Source organism: Sander lucioperca, chromosome 7 (assembly GCF_008315115.2).
Source record: "Sander lucioperca isolate FBNREF2018 chromosome 7, SLUC_FBN_1.2, whole genome shotgun sequence".
Taxonomy (NCBI): Eukaryota; Metazoa; Chordata; class Actinopteri; order Perciformes; family Percidae; genus Sander; species Sander lucioperca.
Window position 1 is genome coordinate 33,969,902 of NC_050179.1, and position 16,142 is coordinate 33,986,043.

Consider the following 16,142-nt stretch of genomic DNA (forward strand, 5'->3'; position numbering starts at 1 on the left):
ACAGGTCATTTTTAAGATTTTGGGCTATTTTGCTTCCATCACAGATCTATTTTTAGACCAGTGTAAACAAAAACATCCAACATACACATTTAGGTGTTCATTTGTTCATTCAAAAAATATTATTACTTACAGCTACTTCAACAAAGTTACGTGAGTACTCTTTTTAATCATATAAAAGAAGCTGCATGCGAACCAACTTTTTTTTCTGTGCTGGGGATGAAGCGGAAAATTCAGCTTTAAAAAACTGTTGGCAAAAATATGCAGTGTGTTTAGATTACATTCCGCTGTTTATTAAATGTATAGTCACTTGTCTAAAAGCCACGCCCACCGAAGGGGAAATGAACTCTCCGGTCTCCATTAACTACAAACTACAGAAACCTGTCCAAAGCCTGCTCTGTGGTGATATTCACTACCAACAATGTAAATAACCCATGACTTAAAGGTCCAGTGTGTAATGTGTTTAGTTGTTCATTATCAAAATCTGTGTTGCCCGTTCACAAACTTGTCCTTTTTCATGAATATTTACTACCACCATCAATTCCAAGTATTCCTTTTGGCTTGAAATTTTACATTTGCATTCGCATGAACTGGGGTAGACGCTCCATATTCATGCTCCATCTTGAAATACGTTAGCCGGTAAGGGACATACAGGACATACTGCTCCGCCTTTCGCGTTTTCGCTGTCACATGATAAACTCACAGGTGCTGCTAATGCTGCTAATGGGTATCGTAACTTCCCGGCCCCGGCAAGTTTGAAAAAGGAAACATGGAGGACCACACGTATTCAAAATCCAAATTTCAGGAACAGGAGTCTTCTTCTTTGCCCAGAAAAAGAAAAAGGATATTGAAAAGAGCAAGAGAGCGGCGTTTTGAAGCGTGAAGGCTACCGTAGCTGTAATACGTACTTTGAACTGCGTGGCGCGAGAGAGTTGATTGCGATATATGATCTCAACGCTAGATGGGAGAAATTCCCACACACTTGACCTTTGCATTTTTATAGACTGCCAACCCGAAAAACTAGGGATAGACCGATTATCGGCCCTGGCCGATTATCGGGCTGTTTTTTGGCAGATTATGTGTATCGGCGTTTTATTTGCCTGATAACCGATAAAGTTAATGAATTAAAAAGTGTTCTACTTTGGCTTGGCTACAGCTCTGTGTCTGTCCCTCTGCTTCGGTTTCACTCACCACTGAGTCTGACTTCATGTCCCCCCACAACACTATCTGACTCTCTGTTACTGGGTATTATGGTGAACGTTTCTACTTTATTAAAGAATTGCTTAAAGCATTTAAACAAAGTTTTGTGTTGGAGTTTGTAACATTCCAACATTTCATTTTCACTGTGAATGCATATTGGTTCCAAATATCGGTTATCGGTTTCATTAACTATAATCGGCCTTTAAAAACCAGTATCTGTCGATCCCTACGAAAAACTGAGCTTTTATGAAGACAAAAGCTGAGAGGGGGGGGATCTTTCTTAAATGCGCTCTGTCTTTATGTATGTCAGATGTTGGGTTGCAATATTACATGTTTTTTCTTCATTTTTGGGTGTAATGGTTCATATAGTCTAAGTGTAAACATATGTGTATTCTACTGTATGTGAGTAATGTTAATGCTTCTGGTCCCGGCAGCGTGGAGGGAAACGGGATCCTCATGTGCTCCATCGACAACCTGCCCGCTCAGCTCCCCATCGGAGCCACAGAGTACTTTGGAGACCGACTCTTCCCCTACATCTGGGAGATGGTAAGATGGGTTTGAGGTAAAAACAGCTGGTGGTGTTGTCATCCAATTTCTGCTTCTGGTTGAGTTTGCTGTGGGAGAGCGCTGCAGCAGGTTTCACGAAAATAAAACCCCTGACTGGGCCGGTGTCAAAATGTTCAAAGCAACTGGGACTTAAATTTAGTGTTCTGTCATCATCAGCTGCCCTCAGACGCCACCAGACCGCTGGAGGAAGAGGACTTCAGCCCGCAAGTCAGAGACGTAAGTCATGTAATATTACGAGTAATAAAACATTTCACCGTTTGCTACAGAAGCATGTTGCTGTTCGTCACTGTCAGGTGAAAACCGTTATGTCCAAAACATTGTTTTTGTTAGAAAATGAAAAAAGGCTAATTTGAAGACATTTTGTTGAGCTATTTACCTCAGACAAAGTCAGACGAAATCACCTCGCAGGGTTCCCCGCAGCACTTTGCAGCTCAGGCGGCCCGCATAAGCTGGGGAACCCTACCGCCTTAACTAGGTCGTCAAAAAAAAAAAAAAAAAAAATCCGCCAAGTGCATCTCGGACAATAGCGTGGACGCGCTTCACACTGCGAGCGGGCATGCGCGCCACACGGCCGAAATGAGAGAAAGAAAAAGAGACGTGGTCCGTCGCTGTCTGGAGGATAACTAGCCAGTTGATATCGCGCGTGTGTCCGTGAGAACAATCGCCAATTTACCGTCGCGTGTGCGTCGGTCAACAAATGTGCGGCAGCTGTTGTCCGTTTTTTTTTTTATCTTATCACTACATGCGGTTCACAATACACAGTTAATTAGCGTAGTTACACTAGAGCTTAGATCGGCCCAAAAAATCAAGCCCGAACCTGCCCGAGCACGTTGTGTCCGAGCCCGGCCCGGCCCGACCTATTAACTGTAATTATGAGCCCGAGCCCGATTTAAACCCGACAATTTTTTAATACGTGGGCCGTTATAACTGACGTTCTCAACTACAATTCAGAGTTGTTTGAACTGCAGAAATCTGTTTAGAATAATACAACAAGGATGAAGCATGTAAACTGCGCTGTTTGTTTAGAATGGAACGGATCGCAAGTGGATCTGAATGAAGAAACGTAAAAAAAAAAAAAGAAATGATGAACAACATGTTGTTGTCACTGCCCACGACTTGTTTAAACTGCTTCCATACCTCCGACTTTCCTCCACACTTGCTCAAAGTTAATTCTCCTGTTTTTCTTTTTTTCTTTACATCTTCAAGCTCCATGTTGCACTTAAGATACACAATACAGCCCAGCAGGCCCGGTGTGATGCGTGCGAGAGGAGGAGACTCCGCGCATGACACGTGCTGCATTTTGTAACTGCAGCCTAACTTTTGTACACATTTGTTACTTTTATATAGCCTATATATATATTTATTATATTTCTGATTATGGCATAGCTATCTCCCCACCCAAATAGGATAATAAGGTAATGGATAAAAAAAAAAAAAAGAAATTGCTTGATCAAGGGTCCGGCCCAGGTGCGGCCCGGCCCGGCCCGAGGATGTGGCGGAAAATAACGGCCCGAGCCCGACCCGAGGTCTGGTCGGGCTCGGGCTTGGGCCGAGAATCTAAACTCTAAGTTACACACAGTGAAATGACGTGTCCTGTTTTTATTTCACGCATACTATCTGCTGGAGTGTGTGAAGCTGTGGGCTGAGCTCTGTTATATCAGCGCAGTTTTGGGGAAGAGTTGTGGGGCAAAGTGGAAGAGAGCGTGTCACGGAGGATAATGGGAGCAATTGTTATAGCACTTTTTTTGAAAATGGTTTAATGAGCTTAAAATTGCACATTGCAACTGTTATTTTGAAAAGCTGGTTATTTATTAATTATTTATTATTATTAAAATGTAATATTTAGTGTAGTGTGTAGTACAGAGTCTGCACTACAGAGATGTATTATATATTTAATTATAATTTATATATATACACATACATATATACAATAAATACAAAACAAAACGGCCAATACAATTTGCTCTTACCAGTGTATCGCCGTGTGTATTTTGTCTATAGCAAATCCCCGCCAATAGTTCTCAGAATGTCCCAGTTAGAGATTAAATGGCGTAAACATATTCTTTGTAACTCTTTACAATCATTCCCCGACCGAACCAAGCAGGCCTGCCTTGTTGCACGATCCAAATTGTCCTTAAAACTTGGCATTTTCAGCGTGTAACGTGGAAGGTTCCGTTAATCCGGATTCCGGGTCCGGAAGGTTAATGTTGCTCGATGCGACCGGAGTTTAAAGTTAACTAAGAAAGCTGGAAGTGAGGGACATCCCGGAGGCACCGGAACTATCCTGTAAATTAACAGACGTCAATATAGACTAGATATAATATAATAATAACAAAGATTTAATGTCATTTCTTTGTTCCTGAAGGCTGTCATCACCTCAAACGGAGTCCTCACCCCAAAGTTTGAATACATTGAAAAACTTCGAGAAAAGAGGTAAGATTATTTCACACTGGAGCTGTGAGTATGTTACACAGTATGCCTGTTAAATGCTGTATTTGGTACATTTTTCAGCGTATTTCTCAGTTGAATTATTCATAAAAATGTCGAAAAAAATGACTTTGGCACACGCATGTTCCATCTACGAGTTACTGCAACCAATCTATGGATGAAATTTGTAAAGTAGTTTGTAATGTAGCTCACCTGTGCTAACTCTCTGAACTGTAGTGTTTCAACATTACCGTTGATAGCAGCTTACTAAAGCCAAGCAATGTTTGTGCTTGGTAGCCTCCTGTTTCTGCTGTTTTCCCTCTTTAACTCACCCTTCTCTAGCGTTGCAGCTTGTGATGTCTTAGGTTCCTGATGCCAGTCGGCAGTGCTGTAAGGGCGTTTTCACACCTATAGCTTGTTTGCTCTGGTCCGGATCAGATGATGAGTTTGTAAACTTGGAGCGGTTTCCCCGTGGTTCGGTTTCGTTTCACACCTGGAAAAACCCAAGCGTACCAAATTGCGTCATTACAACTTACGCAAGAACGTCCACTCCGCTTATTAGTCGGATGTGTCTGGAGCGGGAGCAAGAAAGTAAATACAGAAAGAAGGTCCTGTGTGGATATTATATATCTGCGTATTTCTTGCATCTCTATGGTCAAACCAGCTCATTTCATTTAAATAATCAGACATTGTCACCGAGACTTCGCTCTGCTGTGCCGGTGTTTGTCTCCCAACTTTAACGGCGGCTGGTTTGACCGTGGAAATGCGAGTGACGGCGAGCTTGACTGCAGTTTCTGTCAGAGAAACATTGCAAGCTGCCACAGTCTGCTGCTCGGAATACAGGAGGTCGGATTGAACCGCACATTAGGTACAAACAAACCGCTCCACAGTTCAATTAAAAGTGTACCGAGACCACCTCATCATGCAGGTCTTGGTACACTTGTTCGGTCCGCTTTTGGTGTGCACCCGAGTGTGATTGCCGCATTCTCACCTTCCCAAACGAACCGCACCAAGGGGGATAACCAATTCTAGTGCGATTCAACCAAACTAAATGAGGCAGGTGTGAAAGCCCCCTAAGCTGGACTGGTAGCGACTAACAGTCCCCTTGTCGTTGTTCCTGCACAGTGCTGCCCTCTGGTGTCTGCTCTGCCAACCTGCCTCTGCATTAACACCTTGCATGGCAAGCGTGCTAATAAGACGCAGCTGCTAGCCACGATCAGGCACTGGACCCTTCGGGTATCGACGGGTAGAAACACATTTTCTTCTTTCGTCTTTTTTTCGTCTAGTTTAAGCATTTCCTTTTTTTAAACTTTCACCGCAGTCAGATGAGAAGATGAATATTTGTTTGATTTCTGTAGTACAGAGATTGGTCCAAGACTTGTTTAGCCTAGCTTAGCACAAAGACTGGAAGTGTGTTGGGGGGGGGGAGGGGGGGGGGGGAGAGAGAGAGAGGCTGCTAGCTTTCGTCCATTAAAAGAGAAATCCTTCTAACCACAATTCCAAAGCTGCCTTGTGTCGCGAGTCAGAGAAATCAGGAGTTTCTGCAATCTTTTATATCTCCTGAAGAGAACATTCTGATTCCTGCTTCTTAAATGTGAATATTTTCTAGTTTTTTCGCTCCTCTTTGACAGTAAACTGAATATCTTTGATCTCATCTTGGACTTTGGAAAACACTGACATTTTTTACCATTTTCTGACATTTTATAGACCAAACAACTAATCGATTAATCCAGAAAATAGTCGACAATGAAAATAATTGTTCGTTGCAGCCCTAAATGCAGTAGAAGGACACTTTGCACTGGCATTTTCTCTGAAGCTGGGTGATGAAACTATATCTGAATGAGAGAGTCTGATGTTACTTCCAGTCAAACTGTGGCACTCTGATGGATTGGGGACTAGCTTGTTAGCTAACAAGTCTGTAAACTTCTCATCTAGCGCATTGTTTCTCAAACTTTTGACACCACGTACCACTTCAGAAAATATTAGGCTCTCTAAGTACCACCATTATGGCCCACGTTAAAATAGAGTAGCACTACTACCCTATTCAGCTACGGACAGTTTACGCACCAATTTAATGCTTTTTAACTTTTAATGGAGCTAGGCTAGCCGTTTCCCCCAGTTTTTGTGCCAAGCTAGGCCAAACTGGTCCTGGACCTCACTCTGCACTGGACGCACCGAGATGAGACAGATCTTCTCCTCTGACTTTGTATAAGACAATAAACAAATTATTCATCTGCATGTTTATCATTTCCTTGAAATCCTCATCAGCATTTTGTTCCTTATTAATGTTTTTTTTTTTTTTTTTTTTTTATCTGCTTTGATAATTCCTCAATTGATGACACATGTAGCTTATTTTACCTCACTGCTTTTCTGCAGCTTCAGTCAATGTTGCTGCTAAAAAAAAACATTTTAATGAGCTTGTCAAATCTATTCGGACTCCATAACCCTTAATAATGTTTGTTTCTTCAGATTATTACCATTTTAGGCTCAGTGCAGATTTGCTCTTCAGTCTTATTGTCTTATTAACAGCTTTCAACCTCTTCTTCAGACTCCAAGTGTTTTTCACAGAGTTCTGCTCGCTCATATTTAGGCCACCTCTAAGACTTGATGAGTTTTCTTCCTAATTGATCCCAAGTATCATTTTTCCAGACAAGCCATGCCACCAAATCTTAATCCTTTTGATTGAGTTTGGCTCCTTTTAAGATATGTAAACTGAGGGAGAAATCCTCCTGAGGGAACGTCACTCTTTTCTTTTTTTAATTAAGAAGATGAGGCTCGGCGGCGGGCAGATCGCCAGTGCGACCTCCAGCCAGTCCCGCTGCGACTCGTGCGTGTGTGCAGCGTCGCATCCAATTAGACCAAAGCTAACGGGTCCGGGAGTCTGACTTATGGGGGAGGGTGGGGGTTGAGGCGCTTTGTGATGATATATTAATGCCACGGGTCACTCAGGATGATGCCTCCATTATGGTGTTATTGTTGTTATGGTGTTAAGATAATCCATCATGCAAAATCACAGACTTTTTAACTGCATCCAGTTGTTTGGAGAAGGCATTTGGTTTAATTAAAAGGCCATTTTCACTGCGGGTTACATATGTGATCGGGGCTCGTCTTTAACAGACACTGCCGCTGAATCAGATTCTAAACTCTTTATTCTGTGCATGTGTAATTTATAAAGTTGTCTTGTTATTGTAATATAGAAAAAACAGTAACAATAGTTTTAATATTTAATTGAAAAATATTAATTTAGTCAAGTCAATTTATTTATAGAGCACATTTAAAACCAACCTAGGCTGAACAAAGTGCTGTACAAAGTTATATTATGTTATAAAAACAGAGGAAGACAATAAAAATATAGACACAATAAACCTCATACAAACAACACACTTCTATACAAATGTCCCTAAACTAAATCATACGCCAAAGAATAAAAATGTGTTTTAAGACGAGACTTAAAGATCTCGGCAGTAGAGGAGTACCTAATATAAACGGAGAAGGCACGATCACCCTTTGTTTTCATCCGAGACTGGAATAGCTAAACGGAACGATCTTAGGTTCCTGGAGGAGTGATGTAGGGTAAGGAGATCAGCAATATGTAAAGGGGCCAATCCACGTAATGCCTTAAAAACAAGTAACATTACCTTAAAATCCATTCGACCGGGGAGATATGATCCCTCCTTCTGGTACCAGTCAACAATCGAGCAGCCACATTCTGGACAAGCTGCAGGCGTGATGAAGATGATTGGCAAATCCCAGAATACAAGGAATTGCAGTAGTCAATATGAGACGAAATAAGAGCATGAATAACTCTCCAAGTCCTTACGACAGAGGAAGGATTTTAGTTTAGCAAAAGTCCTGAGATGAAAAAAGCTACATTTGACAACAGAACTAATTTGTTTATCAAATTTTAATGCTGGGTCAAAGATGAAACCTAGATTTCTGTCAAAAGGGCGCACACTAGATGCTAAAGTCCCCAAATGTTTCGAAAGTTCGTCAGCTGAATTTGGGGGGGGGGCAAACAACATGACTTCCGTCTTACTCTCATTAATTCATTTAGTTTTTCTTTAAGGTTACTCGTGTTGTCAATTTTTAAATATTCAAATGAATAAATACCAATGAATGTATTTATTTGCATATCAAATGAATCAAATATTATTTTGATAAAAATCTCTTTTGTAGTTTCATTTAAATTTGATGAAATGCTGACCATTTAACTTCAAAAGCTCACGTTGTTTGTCCAAATCCAAATCTGGGTAACTCAGAGTTTAAACACAGTTACTGAGACCCACTGATGTGTTATGTTTTGACGTTTTTCTGGCGTGGCTCTAAGTCAGTGTTTCCTAATATCCTTCAGGGAGAAGGCACAGATCATGAAGAAGGCTGGGATGAAGAGAGTTCTGCTGCTGGGTTCAGGATACGTCTCGGGACCCGTCGTTGAGTATTTGACTCGTGACGAGAAGACCCAGGTCACTGTTGGTGAGTTTGTCTATCAAACTCTTAAAAAGCCATACAAGTGATGTGTGGGGGGAAAAAAAGTGAAATATGTAACAACTTTATCTTAGTTCGACTGATATAACACGAGTGAGTTAACGTAATTTTGTCGGTACCCTAAGTACAGAGTTCGGTACTCAACCCTACATTCCACTGACTGCGGTTTCTTCTCTTAGCGTCGGTGATGCTGAGGCAGGCAGAGGAGCTGGCAGCCAAATATCCCAACACTATTCCCGTCATGCTGGACGCCGGCAGCCAGGAAGGACACCTGGACTCTCTGGTCAAAGATCACGACTTGGTCATCAGGTACAGCATGCACTGCTGTCACGCTGTACAACCCAATATTTTGTTACAGGAAGGCAAACATGTGGATGGATGGATGTCATTTCTTTTCCTAAAGTAAACTTGAAAGACTTGAGGGCATTTTAATGTGTCCTTTTTATTCTTAGGATCTCTAAAGTCACTGTTAAGTGGACCCATTTATTTTTAGACTATTTGTTTTAGTTGGACACACCCCCCAAAAGGAGGCAGGGCCTGAAGAACACGTCAGCTGCTGTTTCAAATCAATTCAAATAACTATTTGTCATATAAAGCACATAAAAGACAATTCACAGATGAGGTACAAATATGAATAAATAAATAAGTAATGCATTGTGACTAGCAACATTTAGTGACTATTTAGGTATTTAGGGCAACCGTCACAATCAATTAAATTTAGTGTTGGCGTAAAAATAGTAAATTTTAGATGATGAAAGCCTGGACCCAGTGGGGAATCCAGCAAGTGCTCCTTGTTTTCTTTATTGTAGTTCATTTTCTTTGTTGGTTCCTAATTGAATATTATTGAAAGTCTGTAGCCTCCATAGCTCTGTAAAGCTGTTATTTTTTTCTCACTATGAATGAAAAATGTAGATGTGTGGACATCTCAGGCTCAACTTTACATGATCAGACTTAGCTCAGTTTTCATCAGTCTGCTACATGCCAGATAAATTCATCCGCTCTCTGTCCTGACTCCTCAGCATGCTGCCATACTCTCTTCACCCGCTCATCGCCAAACACTGCATCAAGAGGAAGGTAAACATGGTGACAGCCAGCTACCTGAGTCCTGCCATGAGGGAGCTGCAGAGCAGGTGAAGTACACAACAGACACAGATTAAACAGGATATGTTTACATGTGCTTTAGAACTTTTACCAATGTAATTGAACTTTTCATTAGAAACAATGTTTTTCTTTAAAGATGTCTGAAGGAGAATAAACAAGGAATATTTAATTTGTAATGAGCCATGTACGATATTAAACATAAATGTTGCACTTAATTGTATTGTACCAGAGTTTGCTTTAAGCAAACTTTTCATCTACAGTCCATCTGCCAGCTCACAATCACAGTTACGTCAAAAACATACTGGACGCAGAAGCGTGGAGCTATTTTCATCTGTCTGGCCACACCGGCTGCGAACAGCAGTGACAGCGTCTTTTCTATTTCTTCCACGAGCTGCAAGCGAATGTTTCAAGCCAGGTAGGGAATCAAATACAGGAAGGCCACAGCGCAACCGGATACTTCAAAAATAAACAACAACAAAATAAACTACAAAATAAAACAAATTTCAAAATTAACAACACCCATGTTTATGGCGATTGGCGCTTCACAGACGGTGTGTTCCCGGGTTATAATATGTAGTTATGGGTAACATAACTGCCATGAAACAATCAGAAAATAATGTTTTATTCCTCTGATTCACTGCTTTGTTCTCCCTAACGGTTCTCCCTCTCTTCATTCACTCTCTTGCTCGCTCGACCACTGCTTCTCTCTCTTACCCTCGCTCCCTTTTTCTCTGATGGTTGGACATATCTACACTCTTTGGACAAAAGTCACAGTGTTACATTGCACGTGTATTCAATTTTTAATTTGAATTAATAGTATGAAACAAAAACGTTACTTTCTTTCTGAGTGGAGCTGGGGTGTTAACATAATGCTGGTTGTTGAAAATCAGTAATTCTTATCAGCTGTACTCACAGTTTTTGGCAGAGACTCTTGCCAGTTTGATTTTTCTTTCATGAGAAACACGTGGAAGTTGAGCTCTTCTCCTTTTCCAGTGTTGCACCGCCTCTTGCTGCAGAAGAGGTTTTATGGCCTTTTAGGTTTGGATCTGACATCATTTTTGGCACAAGATGAATTTAGTGGACAGTAAAGCACCCATGGAACATACCATCACCATACCAAAGACAACAAAACAGTTCAGTCCAAGACCTGGAAGAAAATACAGCATCTTACACATTAAACAATTAGGGCATCAACAAAAACCACAGACAAGCTATTTCCATTTTGCTTTTATTAATACATTTCCCCTCAATAATTGTGCCAAAGTTTTGAATTTGCCAAATTAACATATGACTTTTGCCAGTGCTTCTTTTCTATAATATAAAATTATTTGTGGTGTTTTGATGGTCTTGAAGAAAGCTGTTGCACCTATTAGAAACGATTAGAGAATAATATGTAACACAAATCAACCTGGTGTGTTTGAGCACAAGGCTGAGCCCTTATGCTATTTAATAATTAAAAAAAATAGCAAAAAAGACATTACCATCATGTGAAGTAAAACCGCTATTTAGGCAGTTATTACATAACCATTAGGAATTTTTGTAGGAAATCAAATGGTTCTACTCAGTATGATTGACAGGAGAGATGATCAGAGGGGCAGAGTTTTTACCACCATTGTTATTACAAGGACAAAAGAGTGGGTAGAGTTTCTTAGTGAAGGAGCAGCCAGTAAAGGAGTAGATAAGAGCTGCAGCATCAACGTCATAAAAGGAGACCAGACCCTCCTCATAATCCACAAACACCCCCACCTTCTCAGGCCGAGACTTCAGAGAGAGAAGGACATCAGTGTCAGCACGAGCTTTGTACTCATTTTCATTCCTCAAACATATTAACCAGTAGCCAATCTGAGGGCTTGGTGCGATGCTTCCTTTCCTGTTGATCGACTCTCTGGCCACTCCCAAATACCAGTGAGTCTTCCCTTTAACCTGAACCTCGTAATAAAATCTTCCTGAAGAGAAACTCTGCTTTGCTAAAACATTTGGACAAGTATCAAATCTCTCTGGATTGTCTGGGTGATTCTTCTTTACATCACCATGTTTAACTTGTTTTCCATCATCAGACAAGATGAGGTTTGGATGTGCTGTATCAGGATCAAGTGTCACATCCACTGCAGACTGCTGAACCCTCTTCAGCTCAGCCTCAGCGAGCAGCTTCTTCATCTGTTTACTGAGCGTCTCCTCCAGCTGATTGACAGCTCTCACCACCGTCCCCTCATGTGGTGGACGGATGATGGTTTCTGTCCAGTTCTTGGTGGGTGGAGCAGCGTTCAGGGACGTGAAGCTCTGGAGGACGTGGAGGTGGTCTTCAGAGTGTGAGAGCTGCTCCACCTCAGTGCTTCTCTTCTTCAGCTCAGAGATTTCCTGTTCCAGCTCTTTGATGAAGCCTTCAGCCTGTTTCTCCATCTTTCTCTGCTTCTCTTTGATCGTGTCGATGAGCTCAGCCTGGCTTCTCTCAACAGACGCCTTCAGAGCGGTGAAGACCTGAACACCTCCTGCTATCTCTCTGTCTGCATCTTCCTCACTGAGCTCCACTGAGTGTTTGATCTCCTGAATCTTCAGTCGTCTCTTCTGGATCATCTGCTGAATTTCAGCCCCCAGCTCTGCTTTCTTAACTTCATATTCTTCTTTCAGAGGAACAACATCATGTGTCTTGTGGTCTGAAATAGTGCAGAGCATGCAGACACACATCTGGTCGGTCTTACAGAACAGCTCCAGCAGTTTATCGTGCTTCGTACACATCCTGCCTTCCAGGTTCTCCACAGGGTCGATCAGCTGATGTTTTTTCAGACCTGACATTGTCAGATGAGGCTCCAGGTGAGTCTCACAGTAGGAGACCAGACACACCAGGCAGGACTTCAGGGCCTTCAGTTTGGTTCCAGTGCAGACGTCACAGGGAACTTCTGCTGGTTTGGACACTTGTTGCTCGGAGCTTCTGCTGCTGCTGACTTTCTGTTGAGCTGACTGTCTGAACTGAGCAGCCATCTCAGAGATCAAAGTATTGACCCGCAGCTCAGGTCTGGTGTTGAAAGCCTCTTTACAGTTGGGACACTGACACTGGACATTTCTATCCCAGTGATCAGTGATGCAGGTTTTACAGAAGTTGTGTCCACATGGTATGGTGACAGGATCAGTGAACACATCCAGACAGATGGAGCACAGAAACTGATCTTCAGTCAGCAGACAGCTGGCAGCAGACATTTGGACAATCTGAGGACAAAGTGTGAAAAACTGTAATTGCATATCTTTTGATTATTTGTTTCATACAATGGAACTATGATTAAAGTAATATAAGAAGAGCCATCCTAAATTTGGTCATTATATTGCACCCAACTGAGGTCCAAATTTATTAAGAAAAAATGAATTATTTGCAGCCTCAATCTGCATATGTTCAGCGTTTGATTTACTAAAACAGCTCATTATGCAGTCAGGTCCTGGATGGATGCCCCGAGTGTTTTTTTGGTATTTGGTCTGGCATTAAGTAGTTGTCACAGTAACCAGTAGTATGAAAACGTGGGGAAACCACATGGAGTTCACTGTTAAAGTTTGATCTGACAACTTTTCAGCTGAAGACTGGAGCAGATATGAAGTGAGTCAACTAGCACTCGTTCAGATCAGACTGCGTTTGGTTGGTGGATTTTTTTGAGACTATACAAGTGGAGGTGCGGTTTTACATAAATTCTGAAGGCTGCCTCTGACTGATCTCTGCCTGCTACCACTCACTTACATGACTATAGCTGTAAGCTGCTTGTTAGTTATTTAAGTATAAAAACAAAACGTTAAAAAAAAATTATAAACTGATTGGATGTCTTAAATCGGGCTGCACGATATGAGGAAAATATCTATTTGCGATTATTTTGACTGATAATGCGATTTCAATATGATTCACGATATTGGAAGGAATGATAATTTTCTTATTATTCTCATTTTCATTAAAAAAAATATTAAAATTAAAAATTGTAAATAATTATAGTGTGTTTTTTTGCGAGGATCTGTACCAAACAAGGATTTGTTATCAAGTCTGTAGGATACGGTGTGTAGGCCGGGACGTCTCTGCAGCACCACAACACTTATTATAGAATGGTTTGACACATTACGTTATTGCTCTGCTGATGTGGTAGATATCTCAGACCGTCTGGTCTCACGCTCCTTTACATCGGAGGTGGAAAAACCGAATCTACGACAAACGCACAGAGCACAAGCACGACACATGCCGCAGCATGCACGCAGCAGAGAACGTCCATTATAATTACCTGAAGCTGCACAGACCACTGCAGTAAAAAGTACAATATATGCCTCTGAATGGTAGTGTAGTTGACGTATTAAGTAGCAGAAAAGCGAAATACTTAAGGGGCTTGATATTCAGATGGCAGCAACCAACTATTTTCTATGTAAAGATATACAGTAGTGGCGTTATGGCGTCCTGGGCAGAGAATTAAGTCACACTCCCGTGTAATTTTGTACCTTTTTATATAATCATTGAACAAAATTGACACATTAAATCAGACACCACAGCCAACTCCAAAGGGAAGCTAAGCTAGGCTACTTAGCTTTTAGCAGGCCTACTGTATCTACTATTACTTTGTTTCTTTGTTCTGGATCCTGGTTTAACTTTGAGCACATATTTAGTGAGTGCAGTTTGTCTCCGTGTACTCACCAGTGTTTGGCAGAGATTCTGCTGTTGAGAAAAAGCTGCTGGATTCAGCTGAATGTTTCTTTAGAGAGAAACAGAGAGAGTTGTCTCGACTGCAGCGCTGCTGTCGCTCAGACAAACTTTCACTTTCATTTCAGGATATTTGACGATGCAGCTCTCCTCTTCCACTGTTGCTCCACCTCTCAGTGGAGCTCAGGGAGGGAGGTTTTATTAACTCTTTGAGAAATAGCCTAACAAAGCTTTGGAACAGGATTAGTTTTTTTTTACTTTTTTGTTTCTGTAAAACTGAGATGGAAAACTTTTTTCACCAAGCCACGAGTTTGGCTTCTCTGTGATTTTGTGGTTTCAAAGGTAGTCAAGAAACATTCTTTCTTCAAAGTCCTCTTAAGTGAAATTAAAAATGTGTTAATCAGTGACAGAACACGACTAAACAAACTATGTAAACAAAATGGCACAAACGTCTATCAGAAAATTACATTTAAAGCTAGTTAACTGGTTTAGACTGGTAAAGAAAATGTGTTTTACAGGGCCTTAATCAAGATATTGTGTGTGTGTGTGTGTGTGACAGTGCGGAGGAGGCGGGCATCACCATAGTGAATGAGATGGGACTGGACCCAGGTATCGATCACATGCTGGCCATGGAGTGTATCGACAAGGCCAAAGCCGACGGCTGCACCGTGAGTCAACACTCACTCTGTGTGTGTGTGTGTGTGTGTGTCTGTGTGCGCGTCTGTGTGTGTCACACATGTCCACATGTTCAAATTGCTTAATTTCACACAGGTTTTAGTCCACACAGTCAGACATGAGCTGATGTAGTGAGGGGAGTTCATCCTGAATCAGAAAAGTTCAACACAACCTGAAAAAGACCTTTGACCTGGGATTAAACTTGCTTATCTAAATTAAGACCTGCTCCTCAGATTGAATCCGACTTGCAAAATTTGCATTTCATGTGTTTTTTTGCTGTCCAGACTTTCTAAAATCTAAAATGAAGGCAGTCTGAACTGGGCCTTAGTGTAAATGTCGGCTGATGAGTTAGTAAGAAACAAGTCTAAGATATATTTCAAAATACCGTAGTGAAGTTTAAAAACAATAAGTAGATTAATCAGTGAAGTGACTGACTGACTGACGAAAAACCAATTGGCGATATAAATGATGGTGTTGTTCAGGTGGAGTCCTACAGCTCGTTCTGCGGCGGCCTTCCTGCTCCCGAGTGTTCAGACAATCCTCTTCGCTACAAGTTCAGCTGGAGTCCGTACGGCGTCCTCCTCAACACCATCAGCCCCGCCATCTTCCTCCGAGACAACGAGGTACAGAGGCCCAGAAATTACTAATATGCAAGAAGTATTTTCCTATAATTACAGTGTTTAAATCAACAGGAGAAATTCACTGTGTGTGTCTGTCTGCGTGTGTCTGTCTGTGTCTGTCTCTCTGTCTGTCTGTGTGATTTTGTCCAGGTGGTGAGCATCCCGGCTGGCGGGTCTCTGATGGAGTCCAGCATGCCGATGGATTTCCTTCCTGGTTTCAACCTGGAGGCCTTTCCAAACCGTGACAGCACAACGTACGCCGAGCCTTACGGCATCCAGACAGCACACACACTGATCAGAGGAACACTCCGCTTCAAGGTACAACACTCACTCACTTACTCACTCACTCACTCACTCACTTTATCATAGGAAGTTTCAGCTTAACCTAGTTGACCAGCTTGTTTTTTACTGTT

General features: G+C 41.6%; 1 protein-coding gene and 1 pseudogene across 3 annotated transcripts in view; one reads left to right on the top strand and one right to left on the bottom strand.

The window, feature by feature from the left end:
- The window catches only part of aass (aminoadipate-semialdehyde synthase), a 37,589-nt gene that overhangs the window by 15,928 nt on the left and 5,519 nt on the right, over window positions 1–16,142 (top strand). For 2 of the 3 annotated variants that reach the window (XM_031279727.2, XM_031279728.2), the window contains exons 11-20: window positions 133–150; window positions 1,632–1,743; window positions 1,921–1,980; window positions 4,130–4,197; window positions 8,543–8,664; window positions 8,856–8,985; window positions 9,696–9,806; window positions 14,994–15,102; window positions 15,592–15,732; window positions 15,880–16,047. In XM_031279727.2, coding sequence (XP_031135587.1) covers window positions 133–150; window positions 1,632–1,743; window positions 1,921–1,980; window positions 4,130–4,197; window positions 8,543–8,664; window positions 8,856–8,985; window positions 9,696–9,806; window positions 14,994–15,102; window positions 15,592–15,732; window positions 15,880–16,047 — 1,039 coding nt within the window. The remainder of the gene's footprint in view (window positions 1–132; window positions 151–1,631; window positions 1,744–1,920; window positions 1,981–4,129; window positions 4,198–8,542; window positions 8,665–8,855; window positions 8,986–9,695; window positions 9,807–14,993; window positions 15,103–15,591; window positions 15,733–15,879; window positions 16,048–16,142) is intronic. The other variant, XM_031279729.2, reaches the window with a different exon arrangement.
- On the bottom strand, window positions 10,996–14,631 carry LOC116036268 (annotated as a pseudogene).